The sequence below is a fragment of the Varanus komodoensis genome, unplaced genomic scaffold, assembly GCF_004798865.1.
Source record: "Varanus komodoensis strain SLA01 unplaced genomic scaffold, ASM479886v1 scaffold44_3, whole genome shotgun sequence".
Lineage (NCBI taxonomy): Eukaryota > Metazoa > Chordata > Lepidosauria > Squamata > Varanidae > Varanus > Varanus komodoensis.
Window position 1 is genome coordinate 5,966,410 of NW_025336010.1, and position 16,249 is coordinate 5,982,658.

General features: G+C 40.4%; 1 protein-coding gene across 1 annotated transcript in view; it reads right to left on the reverse strand.

The window, feature by feature from the left end:
* Positions 1-16,249, reverse strand: part of FBXW11 (F-box and WD repeat domain containing 11) — a 73,492-nt gene that overhangs the window by 15,412 nt on the left and 41,831 nt on the right. Inside the window, exon 3 of the mRNA XM_044444198.1 lies at positions 2,056-2,118. Coding sequence (XP_044300133.1) covers positions 2,056-2,118 — 63 coding nt within the window. The remainder of the gene's footprint in view (positions 1-2,055; positions 2,119-16,249) is intronic.

Sequence of the window (16,249 nt, forward strand, 5' to 3'; positions counted from 1 at the left end):
TTAAAACTTTGGCTTATTTGTCACTGTGTTTTTACAAAACAACTAGGTAATTTGCAGCCATGAACAGTGGTATTGAATATACAAGATCCAATTTCATCCAGCCAAGCTATGATAAGAGCTGCAGATTGTTACAGAATGAACACGGCTTTAGGCAAAGCTGAGCTTGAATAGGTTAGAAAAGCTACCAAATGAAACATCTAAGGGCATATAAAAATTATGCTAAGTCAAGCACCAACCAAGCATCCAAACCTGACAATCTGTAGTCAGTGTTAACTGTTCTAATCTCTGCATGCTGATCTACAAAACAAAGTATTATCCTGAGAGATGGAAAAGCCATCAGATTTATTACTACAGCTATTAGTCTTGGTGCATTAAAAGGTAGTCTACCAGTGTTACTTGTTAAACTTTTTTGAGAATTTCTATCACTGCACTCACAGCACCACCTAGTGACTAGAGAGTATTATGAACTTTGCTGCAAAAGCTGTAATAGATACCACAATCTGCAAAGGTAAAGGAATCCAGAATGTGACCTGATTTGTACAGAATGTCAATTCATGGATTAAACAACCCATGAATTAGCAAAGTTGCAAGGGAGTGAGCAAACACATGGACTCCTGTCCACTCACTACCTCCACTTTGCATTCACTTTGTTAAACCCAAGAAAAATGAAAACTCCCAGAATTTTAACCCAACAATGAATTATGGGTTGTGTAACCCTCAACAAGCCAGAATGCCAGGTTTGACCTGTTTAATTTCCAAGTTTCCTGGAAAGTAAAACCCAGAAATGCCTTGCAGAATGATGTAAACAGATGCAAAACTAGTGAGCAGGAGGGAGGCTTGGCCCCAACAACCCATGGTTTAAACAACCCACTATCAAGGTCTACAGAGAAAAAGTGAATGCAGAGTACTAAGCACAGAAAAACTGGACAGTGTAATAGATTGCTACTGCCAACTAAAAACTTAGGGCTTCAGAAGTCAAGCAAGAACATTTACAAATCCTTTCCTGTTTGGGTTTCAAAAAATGCTTTCTAACATGTACAAGGAGGAAAATTAACAGGTGTTCTCTGATCCAATGATATTATGAAAAATATTATGGAAAACACTTATATAACCACCATGCAATTTGCATTTGCCTGGGCTAAGTATCAATTTTCACCTGTGCATACCCTCCATGCAAATTAAGTGGCAAACTGCACCTGGCCACTGTTCTGCCCGCACAGTTGAAAGCTACTTTTTGGCCTGGAAAATCCAGGCCATTGATTTCCTGCTCTCTCTTTTGGCCTTAAAGAGATAGGTGAAGCACTAAGAATATGCAACCTATGTTGCCCCACTGTCCTGTCAGAGCAGCCAGTGCCACATGCACACAATACTTCACCCATCCACTGTAAAATGCCAAGGGGCAACACAATGAATGTACCTGTTTGTTTTCATGAGGGCTGCATCTGAAACTGAGAAAACTGCTATTTCAGCCAAAAGAAATGAAAACAAGTATTTTGGCCAAAAAAGCAATGGTGCCGTGCTGAGAAAAAGCCCCAATTACAAGGCCTCCAAAAAGCAAGATGAAATTTACAATTCATCATATCTATTCTCATTTACATAATCTCCATCCTGTACACTAGGGGTGCTTCACCTGCAGACCTCCGGGACCTTTACTGTAACCTGCCTCACCCTGGCTGTCCTATCCTCCAACCACCACCATCCAATTCCCCCAGGCCAGTAATTTCCCTGTTGTTTGTACTCCATCCCTGAGAGATCTTCATACAGATCACTCTTGCCCTACCACTACCAGCAGCAAGAAAAAAGTATATCAGATTTACTTGTGTGTGCATTGATAAAGTTCTCAATTCTAAATAAGTTATGTATCAAGCCCTTGTTTAAATTCATAGCATACCAAGAGTGCCTGATGATGCTACATGGTTGGGTAAATGCCCAAGACAATGCTAAAGTATTATTTAAAAAGAACAAAAAATACACAAATTCTTTCTAAAGCAAACACTGCCATATTCTATTGGGAACATGGGAAAAAAGAGAGGAAGAGAAGAGAATCAGGCATACCTGCCACAGTGTGTTTTTCTTTGGAGACTCATCTTCATTTTGATCCTCCATTACTGATGTGTTCTAAAGAGTAGAAACATACACTGATTTTTCTTCTGCATATATTTTAAAATGTTGCACCAATTTTGTAAAGCAAGCCCCAAAATTATACCAATTTTAATAATTATAGGATATACAAAGTTACTGAGTTGCTGACACCCAGCTAGTCATATTCAGCATGAATAGATAGACTCAACAGTAAACCAAAGAGTATGGAACAAAGAGCTATGGAATTTCTTTGATGACTTGTCATCTGTTTTCTGAGTTACATTCGATTTAGACTGGATTTCTAAGGACCAGGAGGAAATTGTTCAGTTTCCATTTTAATGCAAACAGACCTAACTTCACTCTCTAAATTAATGCATGCAATAATCCTTCACTTTCTCTGAATTTTGAGTACAGTCCTCTAAGGGGGGGTGGGGGATAAAATGCATATATAATTAGAAGTGCCTACAAACATATATGCGTTTTGTATGCATTTCTCCCATTGCCTATGAAAGAAGCTAAAGTCACACCAACGTTCATAACATGGGGGAAGTATGGGTGAATTTTCATGAGGATATTTATTAAAAAGTGAAAATTGATGATGGAATAAACCAGTGTTTGAAACTTGTAGAAAATGAAACTTACAGACTGTTCCACCCTTGCAGATTTCTCATTCAAGAGGTCTGGACTGAAAAACCATAAGACTTCCCTCTTATTAAAACAAAGGCCTTTTAAAAAAATCTAATACTATAATTTGTAGTAATAAAGCTACTGAACTTTGAACTTGTGGCTTTATAGTACTGTCTCATTTATGCAGACCTTTCCCACATTCCAGATTTAAAATTCACTCTTACATTTCAGGCTACACGCTTCACACGTGACCATCTAAAAGCAAAGTAACTACTACACATATTCATTGAAAATGTGATTAATGACATATACTGTTGGTCCTTAAGAAGGTTTTCAATTAGAATCAGTTCTAAATGGAGATCACTTTCCACCACATTCCCTCCCCTTCACAACTATGTGAACAAAGGTGTCACATCTTCATAGAGCTGCAAAAAATAAAACTAGCCTGCTGAGGAAAGTCAGTGTTATTGCCATACGAACACAAGATACTCACACAAAGCTAATGAACATGGTTGAGTGCATCTTGCAATCCTCCTCCTCTTCCTCCCCACCACACCCTGCTTCCTGCATTCAATGCAAGCCAGATTCTGCAAAGCTGAACTATGAAACATATCCCTCAGGTAAATAAAGCAACACTGCTGTTACCTGCTTAACACATCACTTTTTATGTATCAGTGATGAGGAAAGGCAAGCAGCTACATAAGGCATTAAAACTCTACCACCTGTTCACCAGAACTTTTATGATTTTGTCAAAATTACCCACACCATTTCAAATCCATCCTCAGCATCACTTGCTTGCTGTGGTGGGCAGGTAACTAACAAAAGGTTGGAAGACTAGAACCTCTTAAGCCCTTTATGCCACATGAGTTCAGTCCTCTGTTTAGGCTGACATACTGTTCACTTCTAGGATGACGTTGCTACTATGGTTGACAGTTTCTCACAGTTCCCCAGGAACTTTACAAAGGTGTTTTTCCATCTGGAAAGCTTCTAGCTTGAATGATTCAGAAATACCATGTGTATAAACTCTTGTTTATGTGGTTTGCCCTTGTACTCTGCTTCATTTTATGCTTGGGACTACTCATGGCAAGACAACTATGTAGGCATCAATGGAGTTAGCCTTAAGAGCTAGTAGAAGTCTAAGTTTGAGAGGTTTGAGCTCTGACAAAGCATATGCTTTGTATGAAGAAGGCTCATGCTTCAATCTCTGACTTCTCTGGGTAAGAAAATTCCTGCCTGAAATCCTGGAGAGCTGCGGCCAGTCAGTATTGACAATACTGGGTTAGACAGACCAATAGGTTACTCAGGATATGGCAGATTCCTTAGGTGCCTGCAAGATGGGACATTCTCTTCCACCAAGTGACATTGAGCAGAATAGTGAACCATGGCTGCCAGTGATGTATGCTTTGCTCCACTAAGCTGTGTACAGCAGAGACTACTGGTAACATGCTGTCAGTCTTACATGTGCATTGTTCCTGGCTCCACAGTTCTTTCTAGGGAGTTTTTGGTTTTGAGTTTTTTGAGGAACCCAAAATATAATTAGGTAGTAAGTACACATTTGCCTTCTGAGCAAATTCCACTGTGTGACTGGAAGCTGAAAAGTAACCAAACTCCTGTACTAATGCCTCCTTTGTGGCCAGAACTGAGGTCATGCCCACAACTTCAATTGTCCTTCAAGAATGGCTTAACAAGCTGACTGCAAATAGACTAGCTTAGTTAAAACAAGGGGAGATTGTCTTTCTTTTGCAGAGCGGCCGAGCTCCCAATACCAATGCCTGAGAAACTGACAGAAGGTTCTCCATCAGGAATTGCTGCAGCATATACTAGAGTACTAAGCATAGCAGAAACCTTCTAGACAGGTAAGATGGACCAACACTACAAACCAGTCTCCATGGGAAAGTGAGCCCTTTATTTTGATCACTCAGACCAAACTTCCCAGCATCAGGGAGATGTTACAAGGGGGCTCCATTTTGTCCTCACACTTATTGTCATGTCTCACCATCACCTTTTCTTCTCTGTAACAACTAGTTGCCAAGAGCTGGCTATCTAGGATACGCTGTGTCACCATCCTCTATTGGCATAAAGAGGAGAGTATTCTGTCCACCCCCCCCCCCACACTCACACACACCTTGAATGAACGAGCTCTTCGATATACAAAAGCCAAAGACCCCCACATCCAACAGGCCATCTTTATGTTCATTGACTGACTCCTGAGAGGTCTGACTGAGTTTTGCTATTTTCCAAACATCAAAATATACCCAATCCAGTGCCTAATACTCTCTTTTCAGAAAAGTGCAGACAACTGACCACTGCTTTTCTTCCCCTACAAAATCCCCTTTCAGTTGTCAGTCTAACCAAACACATACTTCACCACTCTTCAAGCATATTTTTTCCTCCATGCATAGCTGTGTTTTTTTGTTCTCATTCTCTGTCTGCTGCTTCCATGCTGGAAAATGGTCAGGCTGGATCTTATGCCGCACATGACCTCTCTTCCTAGCTGGACAGAGTTGTGCTTGATGTGAGTTTATGTATGTATGCATTTATTTATTTAACTTTTATGCTGCCCCATAGCTGAAACTCTCTGGGCAGTGAACAAGAATAATGACATTTACAAAAAATGTAATATAGGTTAAAGAAATAAAACATCATGAAATTACTTTTTAAAATTAAAACCGTATCTAAAATCACATTTTTATAACTAAGCAACTAAAACCAGATCATATTGGCAAGGCCTGCAGAAAAACAGCCGACAATACCCCCAGCTTTCCAGCCAGCTCTGCTCTGCAGTCAGGCAGCACAGCTGAGATCCCTAGTTACTTCATAATGACCCCATCATACTTTGCTGCTTTCTGCAGCAACCCAGACTCTCTGTCTGCAGTCTGAGTGGCCTTCATAGGAGAAAAAGAAACTTCTCTGGGTACTGGTAGTGCTTTTTCACCAGGAAGGCTCCTACTTCCTGCAGGGCAGCCATGAGGGCTACCTTAAAGATCTGGCTCTTGAACTCTAGCTTCTGCCATGTCAGACAGCTTCTTAGCATGTTAGCCTTCTCTCCTTGGGGAAGGCATGAGAAACTGTTGCTGCTGTTCAACATATCATGACCACTCCTTGACTCTTGCCTGCAATTAAAAGGGGGTGTTTCAGGATAGTAAAGGAACTACTTCTACTGCTCCTTAGTGGGCAAAATTGGGAAGCAGAAGGGGACACTTGGCACATTTTCTGCTCTGTTCAATTCCCAAGCACTCTTGGTCTTATGAGAACAACTGGCAATGGATCCCATTGGGGTAGTTTGTGTGGGGTGTCGTTGCTGCTCATCTGTGTCCTGCAGAAAGCATAGCTAGATCGCGGGTTGTACTCAACATGCTGAATGCAACCTGATAGTTGAAGCAGAGTAGCATGATTCAAAAATGTGGCACACCTCTTGTCAGTCTCCTCTCTTACTCCCCCAAAGCATGCACTCTGAGTTTTGATTTAAAAAAAAAATGGATTTATAAATAGGGTAGCGTATTAACCTTGAATAAGTTAACTATTATATTAGATGAATTCTGAATATGTGAATTTTAAGTGGGAAAGGTAGTATTGATAATTTAAAGAGTTAAAGAATTAAGTCTTTAAAAGGATGGGTAAAGATAATACGGGTATAGAGGCAATGGAAAGTAGACACTTAGAGCAGAGCTGACCAGTTGTTTCTCCCCCTCCCTTTTTCTGCAAAGGTAGAGGTAAAGCCCAGGATAATGACATTCTGGGGGAAGAGGGGGGAAGGCAATCTTTTTGGAAGTGTGGGGTTTTTGGAAGTGGGGAATAAAGAGGGTTAATATTCTTTTTGGCTTGGGGGGGGGTGGTTGTTGTTTGTGTATATTTATGGGGGTGCACAAAGGACCAACAAGGATATGTGTTCTAAATTTGAAATGGTTAAAATTGTAAGAGTATCATCTTTGAATGTTAAAGGCTTGGGGAAGTAATTAAAAGGGGGGAAATGAAGCTATAATAAATAAAGATAAAGCAGATATTGTATTTTTGCAAGAGACATATCAAAAAAGGAGAAGGTTAATGAGTTAAAGGTATCATGGTCGAATATTTATGAGAAAGCATACGGGAGTTCTAACTCAAGGGGAATGGCAATTATTATATTTGAAAAACCTGAAATTAAAAGAAACAAAACAGAAAAGATGAAAAGGGTAGTTTTTTTATATTGCAGGGAGAACTGAGAGAACCTTAATTAATATTTATTCACTGAATGAAAATCAGATGGCCTTTTTCAAAAAAGTAACTAAAGAGTTGGAAGATATAAGAAACCGAACACTTCAATTGGTGCAAAATAGAGCTGCCAGGTTGCTGACGGGGACGGGGCGTTATGCTCACATGACTCCAGTCCTCCGTCAGCTTCACTGGCTTCCCATTGAAGCCCGGGCCCAATTCAAGGTGTTGATTATGACCTATAAAGCCCTAAACGGCTTGGGTCCTGGCTACCTGAACGAGCGCTTACGTCCGTATATGCCCGACCGCCCTTTGAGATCTGCGGGAGAGTCCCTTCTCCGGGAACCCTCCATGAAAGAAATTAGGAGAGTAAGTACTCGGAGGAGAGCTTTCTCTGCGGTGGCACCCAACCTATGGAATTCACTCCCCAAAGAGGTCTGCCTGGCACCGCCGTTACTGGTTTTTCGGCGCCAGGTAAAGACCTTTTTATTTAAACATCATTTTAATTGTTAAAACATATGATCTGGCCAGGGCAACTTCTTCTTCCTTCTCTTTCTCCTCCTATATTTTTATTTACTTATTTTATACTGATAATTTTAATTTTATATTTGTAAATCAAGGTATTTTTTGTATTTTTGTATTTAATGGTAATTTATTATGTACTATTGTATTTCAATGTATTTTATCGTGTTGTAAGCCGCCCCGAGGTTTCGGCAAGGGGCAGCATAGAAATGTAATAATAATAATAATAATAAATCAATTGTACTTTAAAAACTTTGCAATGGTGATAGTGAATAATGGTGTTATGCAACATACATCCCTAAGCCAGGATAGTAGACAGGGTTGCCCTCTCTCTCCAATATTGTTTGCTTTAATTCTAGAAATGGTAGCAAATAGCATTAGATGCGATAATTTAATAAAAGGTATAAGATTTGAGAATAAAATTAAGATTAGCTTATTTGCAGATGATACATGATTAACAATAAGGAATCCAGTTAAGTTTATGGACCAGATTACAATACATTTAACAAAATTTGGAGAAATAATGGGTTTATAAGTAAATTGGGACAAACTGGAAATGCTATTTAACTGTAATAAGTAGAAAAGATGAGCAAGTTAGAAGTTAAGGTGTGTAAAATTAAGTATTTATGTGTAAATATTCCAAAAATTGCAATAATTTGGTAAGTTAAAATATGAAATGAAAGAGAAAATGAATGAATTTAGAAAGATTGTTTTATTATGGTGTGGTAGAAAAGCTCCATTTAAAATGAAGATTTTACCTACAATTAATTTCTTGTTCTAGATGTTGCCAATGAAATAAACAGAGAAAGATTTGAAAGAATGGTAAAACATGAATAAATTTTGTAATGGGGATAAAAAAGCAAGGATTAATTTAAAAAGATGGTATATGCCCCAGAAAACAGGAGGTTTAGGTATTCCCAATATATTCCCAAATACTAAATTTGAAGATATAATTTTACAGAAAGAAAAACAGGATAATATATGGACGGGAGGAATGAAGTGGAGAACCAATATGTTCCTCTTAAAGAGTCTTGGGAAAACAGATGTAAAAAGAAATATTGGTACTGAAAAACTGAATAATATGTGGGATAAGAGAATTTTAAAATTTGTCAATAGAAATTAAAGAGAATTTTTATAAATTAGTTTGGAAATTGTACTTAACTCTAGCCAAACTGAACTATATGAGTAATGAATATTCCAATGTATGTTGGAAATGCAACCAGGAAGTGGGTACATTTTTCCATATGTGGTAGGAGTGCAAATATGTAAATGAGTTTTGGTAAGTAGTTTTTAAAGAAATTAGAAAAATATTTAATTGAAACATCAAAGCAGATCCTGGACTAGCATTATTGTCGTTATTTAGAGGACACATGGGACAAAATATTAAAGAATTGATGACAAATTAACAGCAGTAAAATGTATACAAAAAGGGGAATTGTCTGATAAATAAAAATAATTTTGAAAATATTTGGAGACCATTTACTGAATATTTATTGAATACTCGGCATCAGTGGTCCCAATTTTCAAAAAGTGTAGTAGAAGGGACATGGGGAATTATAGACCTGTTAGTCTTACGTCCATTGCAGGAAAAACAATGGAAAGGCTCATAACAGAGAGAGATCTAGTGATGCTAGATAGGGAAGGGAGGATGGCAGCCACGCAACACGGCTTCCGCAAAAACAGGTCCTCCCAGACAAACCTTGTGGAATTCTATGACAAGGTTTTGAGATGGCTAGATGGAGGGGATGCAGTGGATGTGGTATACCTGGATTTCAGCAAGGCCTTTGACAAAGTGCCCCATGATATTCTGGTGGAGAAACTGAGGCGTTTTCGGATACACCAAAGCACTGTTCGGTGGATTAGGGCATGGTTGACTGTTCGAAAGCAGAAGGTAACATTAGTGGGGAATCATCGGGATGGCGGCCAGTGACAAGTGGGGTCCCCCAGGGCTCTGTCCTGGGGCCGATCCTGTTTAATCTTTTCATTAATAACATGGAAGAAGGGGTGAACAGTCTGCTGATCAAATTCGCAGACAACACTAAAACTGGAGCAGTGGCCACAACTGAGGAGCAGGTACTCCAGATCCAAAAGGATCTGGACAGACTATGGAAGCGGGCAGGAGACAACAGGATGGCATTCAGAGTGGATAAGCGCAAGGTCTTGCACTTGGGGCATAGGAATAGCTGTCATAAGTACAGGTTAGGTGATAAGTGGCTGGAGAGCAGCACTTGTGAAAGGGACCTTGGGGTGCTGATTGACTGCAGGCTAAACATGAGTCAGCAGTGTGATGTAGTGGTCAAGAGGGCGAACGCTACCCTAGGTTGCATAGCCAGAAGTGTGCCTTCTAGATCAAGAGAGGTATTACTACCACTCTGTACGACTCTGGTGCACCCACAACTGGAGTATTGTGCTCAGTTTTGGGTCCCTCATTACAGAAAGGATATAGCCAGGTTAGAGTCAGTGCAGTGTAGGGCCACAAGGTTGGTGGCCAGTTTGCAGGGGATGGGGTATGAGGCGAGACTGAGGGAACTGGGTCTCTTCAGCCGGGAGAAGAGGAGACTCAGAGGGGATATGTTGGCAACATACAGGTATGTTATTTATTATTATTATTATTATTATTATTATTATTATTATTATTATTATAACATTTCTATGCCGCCCCTTGCCGAAACCTCGGGGCGGCTTACAACACAATAAAATACATTGAAATACAATAGAACATAATAAATTACCATTAAATACAAAAATACAAAAAATACACTGAGTTACAAATATAAAATTAAAATTATCAGTATAAAATAAGTAAATAAAAATATAGGAGGAGAAAGAGAAGGAAGAAGAAGTTGCCCTGGCCAGATCATATGTTTTAACAATTAATATGATGTTTAAATAAAAAGGTCTTTACCTGGCGCCGAAAAACCAGTAACGACGGTGCCAGGCGGACCTCTTTGGGGAGTGAATTCCATAGGTTGGGCGCCACCGCAGAGAAAGCTCTCCTCCGAGTACTTACTCTCCTAATTTCTTTCATGGAGGGTTCCCGGAGAAGGGACTCTCCCGCAGATCTCAAAGGGCGGTCGGGCATATACGGACGTAAGCGCTCGTTCAGGTAGCCAGGACCCAAGCCGTTTAGGGCTTTATAGGTCATAATCAACACCTTGAATTGGGCCCGGGCTTCAATGGGAAGCCAGTGAAGCTGACGGAGGACTGGAGTCATGTGAGCATAACGCCCCGTCCCCGTCAGCAACCTGGCAGCTCTATTTTGCACCAATTGAAGTGTTCGGACTGTCTTCAGGGGAAGCCCCACGTAAAGCGCGTTACAGAAGTCTAGGTGGGAAGTCACCAGCGCGTGCGTCACTGTCGCCAGGCAGTCGTACTCCAGGTAGGGGCGCAGCTGATTAATCAGCCGAAGCTGAAGGAAGGCGTTCCTCGCCACCGCTGTCACCTGAGCTTCCAAAGAAAGCTCCGGGTCGAGGAGTACTCCTAAGCTGCGGACCTTGTCCCTAAGAGGGAGTGTTGCACCATTCAGGACCAGGTCAAATCCACCCTCTCCGAAACCCGATCCGCCAACCAACAGGACCTCCGTCTTGTCTGGGTTGAGTTTCAGTTTAGGGGATGTGAGGGGATGTCACATGGAGATGGGTAGAGACCTGTTCTCCCCTGCAGAGGAAGGCAGGACGCGCTCCAACGGAGCAAAGCTCAGGGAGCCAAGGTTCCATTTGGATGCCAGGAAGCACTTCCTGACAATCAGGACCCCGAGGGTGTGGAATGGGCTTCCACGAGAGGTCGTTGAGGCCCCATCGGTGCAGGTGTTCAAGGATAGGCTGGACATGCTCATGGTGGGCATTTCATGAGCAGAGCCGGCTGGTGCTGGAGGTCAGACTAGATGGCCCGGGAGGCCCCTTCTGACTCACACAGTTTCTCTGTTTCTAGTATGTCTTAATAAAAGAAAGGGGTATGAACCATCAAAAGAGTCAATGCTGTTCTGGAAGGGAAGCGGGAGTGCAGAAACCTGAATAAATAAATGATCTTACATTAAGTACCATGATTTGTTGGCCTTGGGGTAGGTAGCACTGCTATTATTGTATTAATTAACGGCTTGGGTCCTGGTTACCTGAAGGAGCGCTTACATCCATATATGCCCGGCCGCCCCTTGAGATCGGCGGGAGAGGCCCTTCTCCGAGAACCCTCCGTGAAAGAAATTAGGAGAGTGGGTACTCGGAGGAGGGCTTTCTCTGCGGTGGCACCTAAGTTATGGAATGCGCTCCCCAGAGAGGTCCACCTGGCGCCATTATTTGTTTTTTGGCGCCAGGCGAAGACCTTTTTAATTAAGCGGCATTTTAATTGTTAATATTATTGGATTTTATCTGGCCAGGGTGGTTTATTTTATATTGGTATTTTTGTATTTTTAACTTAATGTTTATATTTTTTTTAATTTAATGTTATAATTATTTTTTAACTTATTGTTGTAAGCTGCCCTGAGGCTTCGGCGAATGGGGCGGCATAAAAATGTTTTAATAAATAAATAAAAATAATTATGTTTATTAGTATTATGTTTATTACTATTATATTAATTGTATTGTTTTCGCAATTCTCTTCCTGCTCTCAGTCTTATCCCCACAACAACCCTGTGATGTAGGTTGGGTTAAGTCTTTGAATGGCCCAAAGTCACCCAGGTGGCTCCATGGCTGAGCAGGGACTAAAACCCAGATCACCTGAGTCCCAGTCCTGCAATCTTAACCATTACATTACACTGGCTTGATATCTCCACATGCCTGCTTCAAGCTCCCTTACTTCCTGGGAGACTTCCTCCTGGCACCTGTACTGGAAGAAAAGGACTCCCAGCTTCCTTTTCCAGTTTTGTTTGGTCCTTCCACCATTCCCTGGGTGGAAATTTCAGAAGAACCTCTTGGTATATGTCTGCTTACTATCCAGTAATGGCTCATACCCAGCTCTGAGATGGATGTGGGAAAGTTCTTATTGTTCAAGTCACCTGGTCAGTTTAATATTGAATAGATTGGCTAAGCAGCAGTGTTTGGCTTACCGATGCAAAGAAAACCCTTGGTAAACATAAAGAGGCCACCTTCAAATATCAACACATCCCCTTATAGATTTTAACACTGAGAATATTATGCTCTGAATCTGCTCCAAAACATCTTGAAGAGCTAGATGAGTCCAATTTTATTAACCATCCTAAACAATGGAAGAGCAAAGAACTAACATAAATAACATGACAAATGGCCTATTCTGCACAGAATAAGCCTTTTTTAAAGGAGAGATTTTCGTGAATGTGACTGCAGCCTCGTATAAGCTGCCTGGTCACTCCCATTTCAAGCAGGAGCAGCTGATGTGAGAGAATCAGAAACTCAGACTTGGGAGGGGAGGGACAAATGAGAGTTGGGAGTCAGTGTTTTAACTCATTTAACAAAGAGATAACCTTTACCTTCATTATAACCTTAGGGGGAATTACCAGGTCTCACACTGTATGACTTCAGGCTAGATTGGATCAAGAAAGGAACAGTTTAGAGAAGACTGAGTGCACTGTTTATTACATGCTGGGGGAAAAATTAAGGCAATTACAAGTTTCTGTAGCGTTTTCACAAATTTCAGACAGAAGACTTATGGTTACTGGACAGTAATTGTTGCCTATTGTTGTCAATTTGAAGACAAACTCTGTCACTCACATATTCATCGATGCTTTGTTTTATTTGCAATCACCATGGCTTTCCTAAGCTTTCAGTGACATCAAAAGGAGTTAAACTGCAAGGAAAGATACCTAACAAAAAAGCATTTTGTTATATTCATGCAAATTCCATGTTATTTTTAAAAACAAATCTACAGAATAAATTTAGTCTGTGCTCATTTGTGGAGAGTAAAGACTTAGAAACAGGTGCTTGGAGTGAAGAAAGTCATTTGCCATTAAAATGAGATTTATTTATTTTATGATTATTTATGTGACAGTTAACATCTGGAAAAACACCAAAATCTCATAGCACATTCCTACAAGTGCAACTTACATACAGTCTGCACTGATGCATTTTGACCATAGATCCAACTAAACCTTGGATTGCTGCATGTCAGTTCCCAAAACAATTTCGACATATTTTTATTCATCTTTAAGCATAACAAATTCAATATCTAACACTGGTCAATATCCAGTGTCATGTGAACAGACTTCTGCAGGGCTTCCCTTTCGTGTCCACCACCAAACTGATCCTCCAATCTTCCAGAGAAGACTAGGGAATCACCAATTGTGATTCTTCATTGATCAGATTATGTTAACCATAGTAACATTTTCCCTGGTTGGTGTATGCAGTTCTTTATAGAAATACAATGAACAAAATACGGTAACTAAACAACAGTCTGTGGCTAAAGACATCTGTGTAAAAACAGGGCAGTTTCTCTCTTAAGAAAATTGAACCACAGTAGTCTAAACATATCCTTATTTGCCATGTAAGCAAGAAATGCCTACTTTGACAGCACACATTTAGTGATGCATGACTGATGCGCCAAATAAAAAGAAACATTATTTTTAGTAGCTATATAACTACAGTTTGAATACTTAGATCTTGCTGAGCAAGTGAAGAGTATGTAATTCCTTTCCCTTGAAGCTTCTTGTTGCCTATATTGGTTTGAAGTCCAGGGATCCTCCCGATTAGATGCAGACTGTGGAAGGAAATTAGAACTCCTTCCTGTACTAATTCCCTCATACACATATGGTTCCAAAATCCATCCCAGGAGCTACTTAAAGTTCAAGACATCCAATTCTTATAGGGCAACTAAACTTGCTTTTAAACACATGTTCTTATGTGTTTTTTCACCTGAGTGTCTTGACCTCTGTATAGCGCTGCATCCACCTTCCCTCTTGTATATCCTCGTCATGGCCATTGAAGTCAATTGAAGAAAACTGAATTAATTGAAAAAGTCTTCTTTGAACCCTACTGAGCTGTTGCTTGAGATGTGAAGGCCCACTACTGCTGATTAAAAAAGGAAAACCAAGGGGTGGCTAGCAAAAGAACTCTAAAGTCCCCTAAAGCAATAGTTGCTCTTCCAAAACAAAACAGACATACTTTTAAAAATACTTTCAAGCAGTATTTTAAGAACTGCCCTTTATGTCTTCTACTTTTATTCATTTGATATATATAACCTCAGATTTCTAACAAACTTTCAAAGCAGTACAATACTGACTTATACTGCATTATAATACAAAATACTACTGTATAATACTTATACATTGCTTACTTTAATATTAATGAAAATCTACCATCATAGGCAATTAAGAAATCGTATAAAATTAACTTCCATAGAGCACTGCAGACCCTACTTCACTATATATGATAACTGTGGCACATTAAAGTGCATGCCTGTAATTTGGTGAAAACATCCAAGTTTACCGTAAACCCTTAATGCAATGACCTAATAATTAGGTGATGTTCACTTCCAAGGGTTTTTTTATCACTTTAGAAAGGTGAGACACCATACTTCACAATGCTGCTGTTTATGTACTAAGTTGAATCAAAAACAAAACAAAACACATGCATACTGGGACTGGAAGAAGTTGACTTCCCCTCTCCCTCATCCCCCTGGAACCTCCCTGAAAAAGGCTCCTTGAAAGTCAGGGGGCCTGTTGAATGATGCGAGCTATGATGCAGGAAACTTAAATGTTAAATAGTTCTCTGATACTCCACGGTCTAAATAACAACCCGCCCCCTGCAACTACTCTCTGAAGCCATCCTTGTAGATAGGACCAAACCTACTAAAGAACAATGCCTCTGATTTCCATCACACCAAAGCAGGCTAACAGGGTATTATGGTCAATGGTATTGAAAGCCACTGAAAGATCCAGTGAGAGTAACACATGTCACCCAACATTTCTTGTAGTAATGGCAACCAAGATGGATTTAAGTCCCAGAACCAGGAATGGATCCAGAATGGAATGGGTCAAGGTATTCAGTATTCTCCAAGAATAACTGAAAGTGTTCTACCATGACTCTCTCAAGAATCTTTTCCAAAGAGGGAACATGTGTGTTCATGTAGTTGTTGTCAAGTATGATACACCCAGGGCAGACTTCTTAAGCAGTGATCACCTCCCTCCTACAAGAGTGCACTCATAATACCCCAGACCCACCTGGGTCAAGTTTCTTTTGCTAACTTTAACAACCAACAGAGGCTATGATCAAGACAGGAAACACCCTGTCCACATCCTTAAGTCACAAAAACGGAACTGATTCCACAGTATCTGGTTAATGCAGCACTGGATGCCTGAACTAAGCATTTCAGTATTAGAACTGAACTAAATGCAACATCAAGGTTGTAGCAAAGACAAATGTTCTAAAAATGCCTAGCAAGACTCATAGCAGGCTCTACTTTTGGAGCCAATGCTGACAACTCTCTCTCTCTCTCTCTCAGATCACCTTTAAAAGCTCCACTGGACACTTACTCAAGGACACAGGAGAGGCAGTGAAATAAGCTACTTTTGTTTCCCTCACTGCCACACAATACACACTATTAATGGCTCCTCCTCCTCACATCTGGTCAGCTTTGCTCTAGACTTCTGTTACCTGCACATCGTCTAGCCTGTTTCATTACCCTCAGTTCCCTGGTTTTCCATGGGGCTCCACAGCACTGGAGAAAAAGGTCATGGCCATTTCTATTCCATCTTTCCAAAGCAAAACCAGGTCTCACAACAGAATCACCACCTCTATCCACCATAAAATCCTCCAAAGCAGTCAGGAATCCACTGGATGACATTAGTAACCAGCAGATATCCTAATTGTTTCCATACCAACTTGTCCTCCTGAAGGGGTAAACTGGAGCCATACATCCAAAC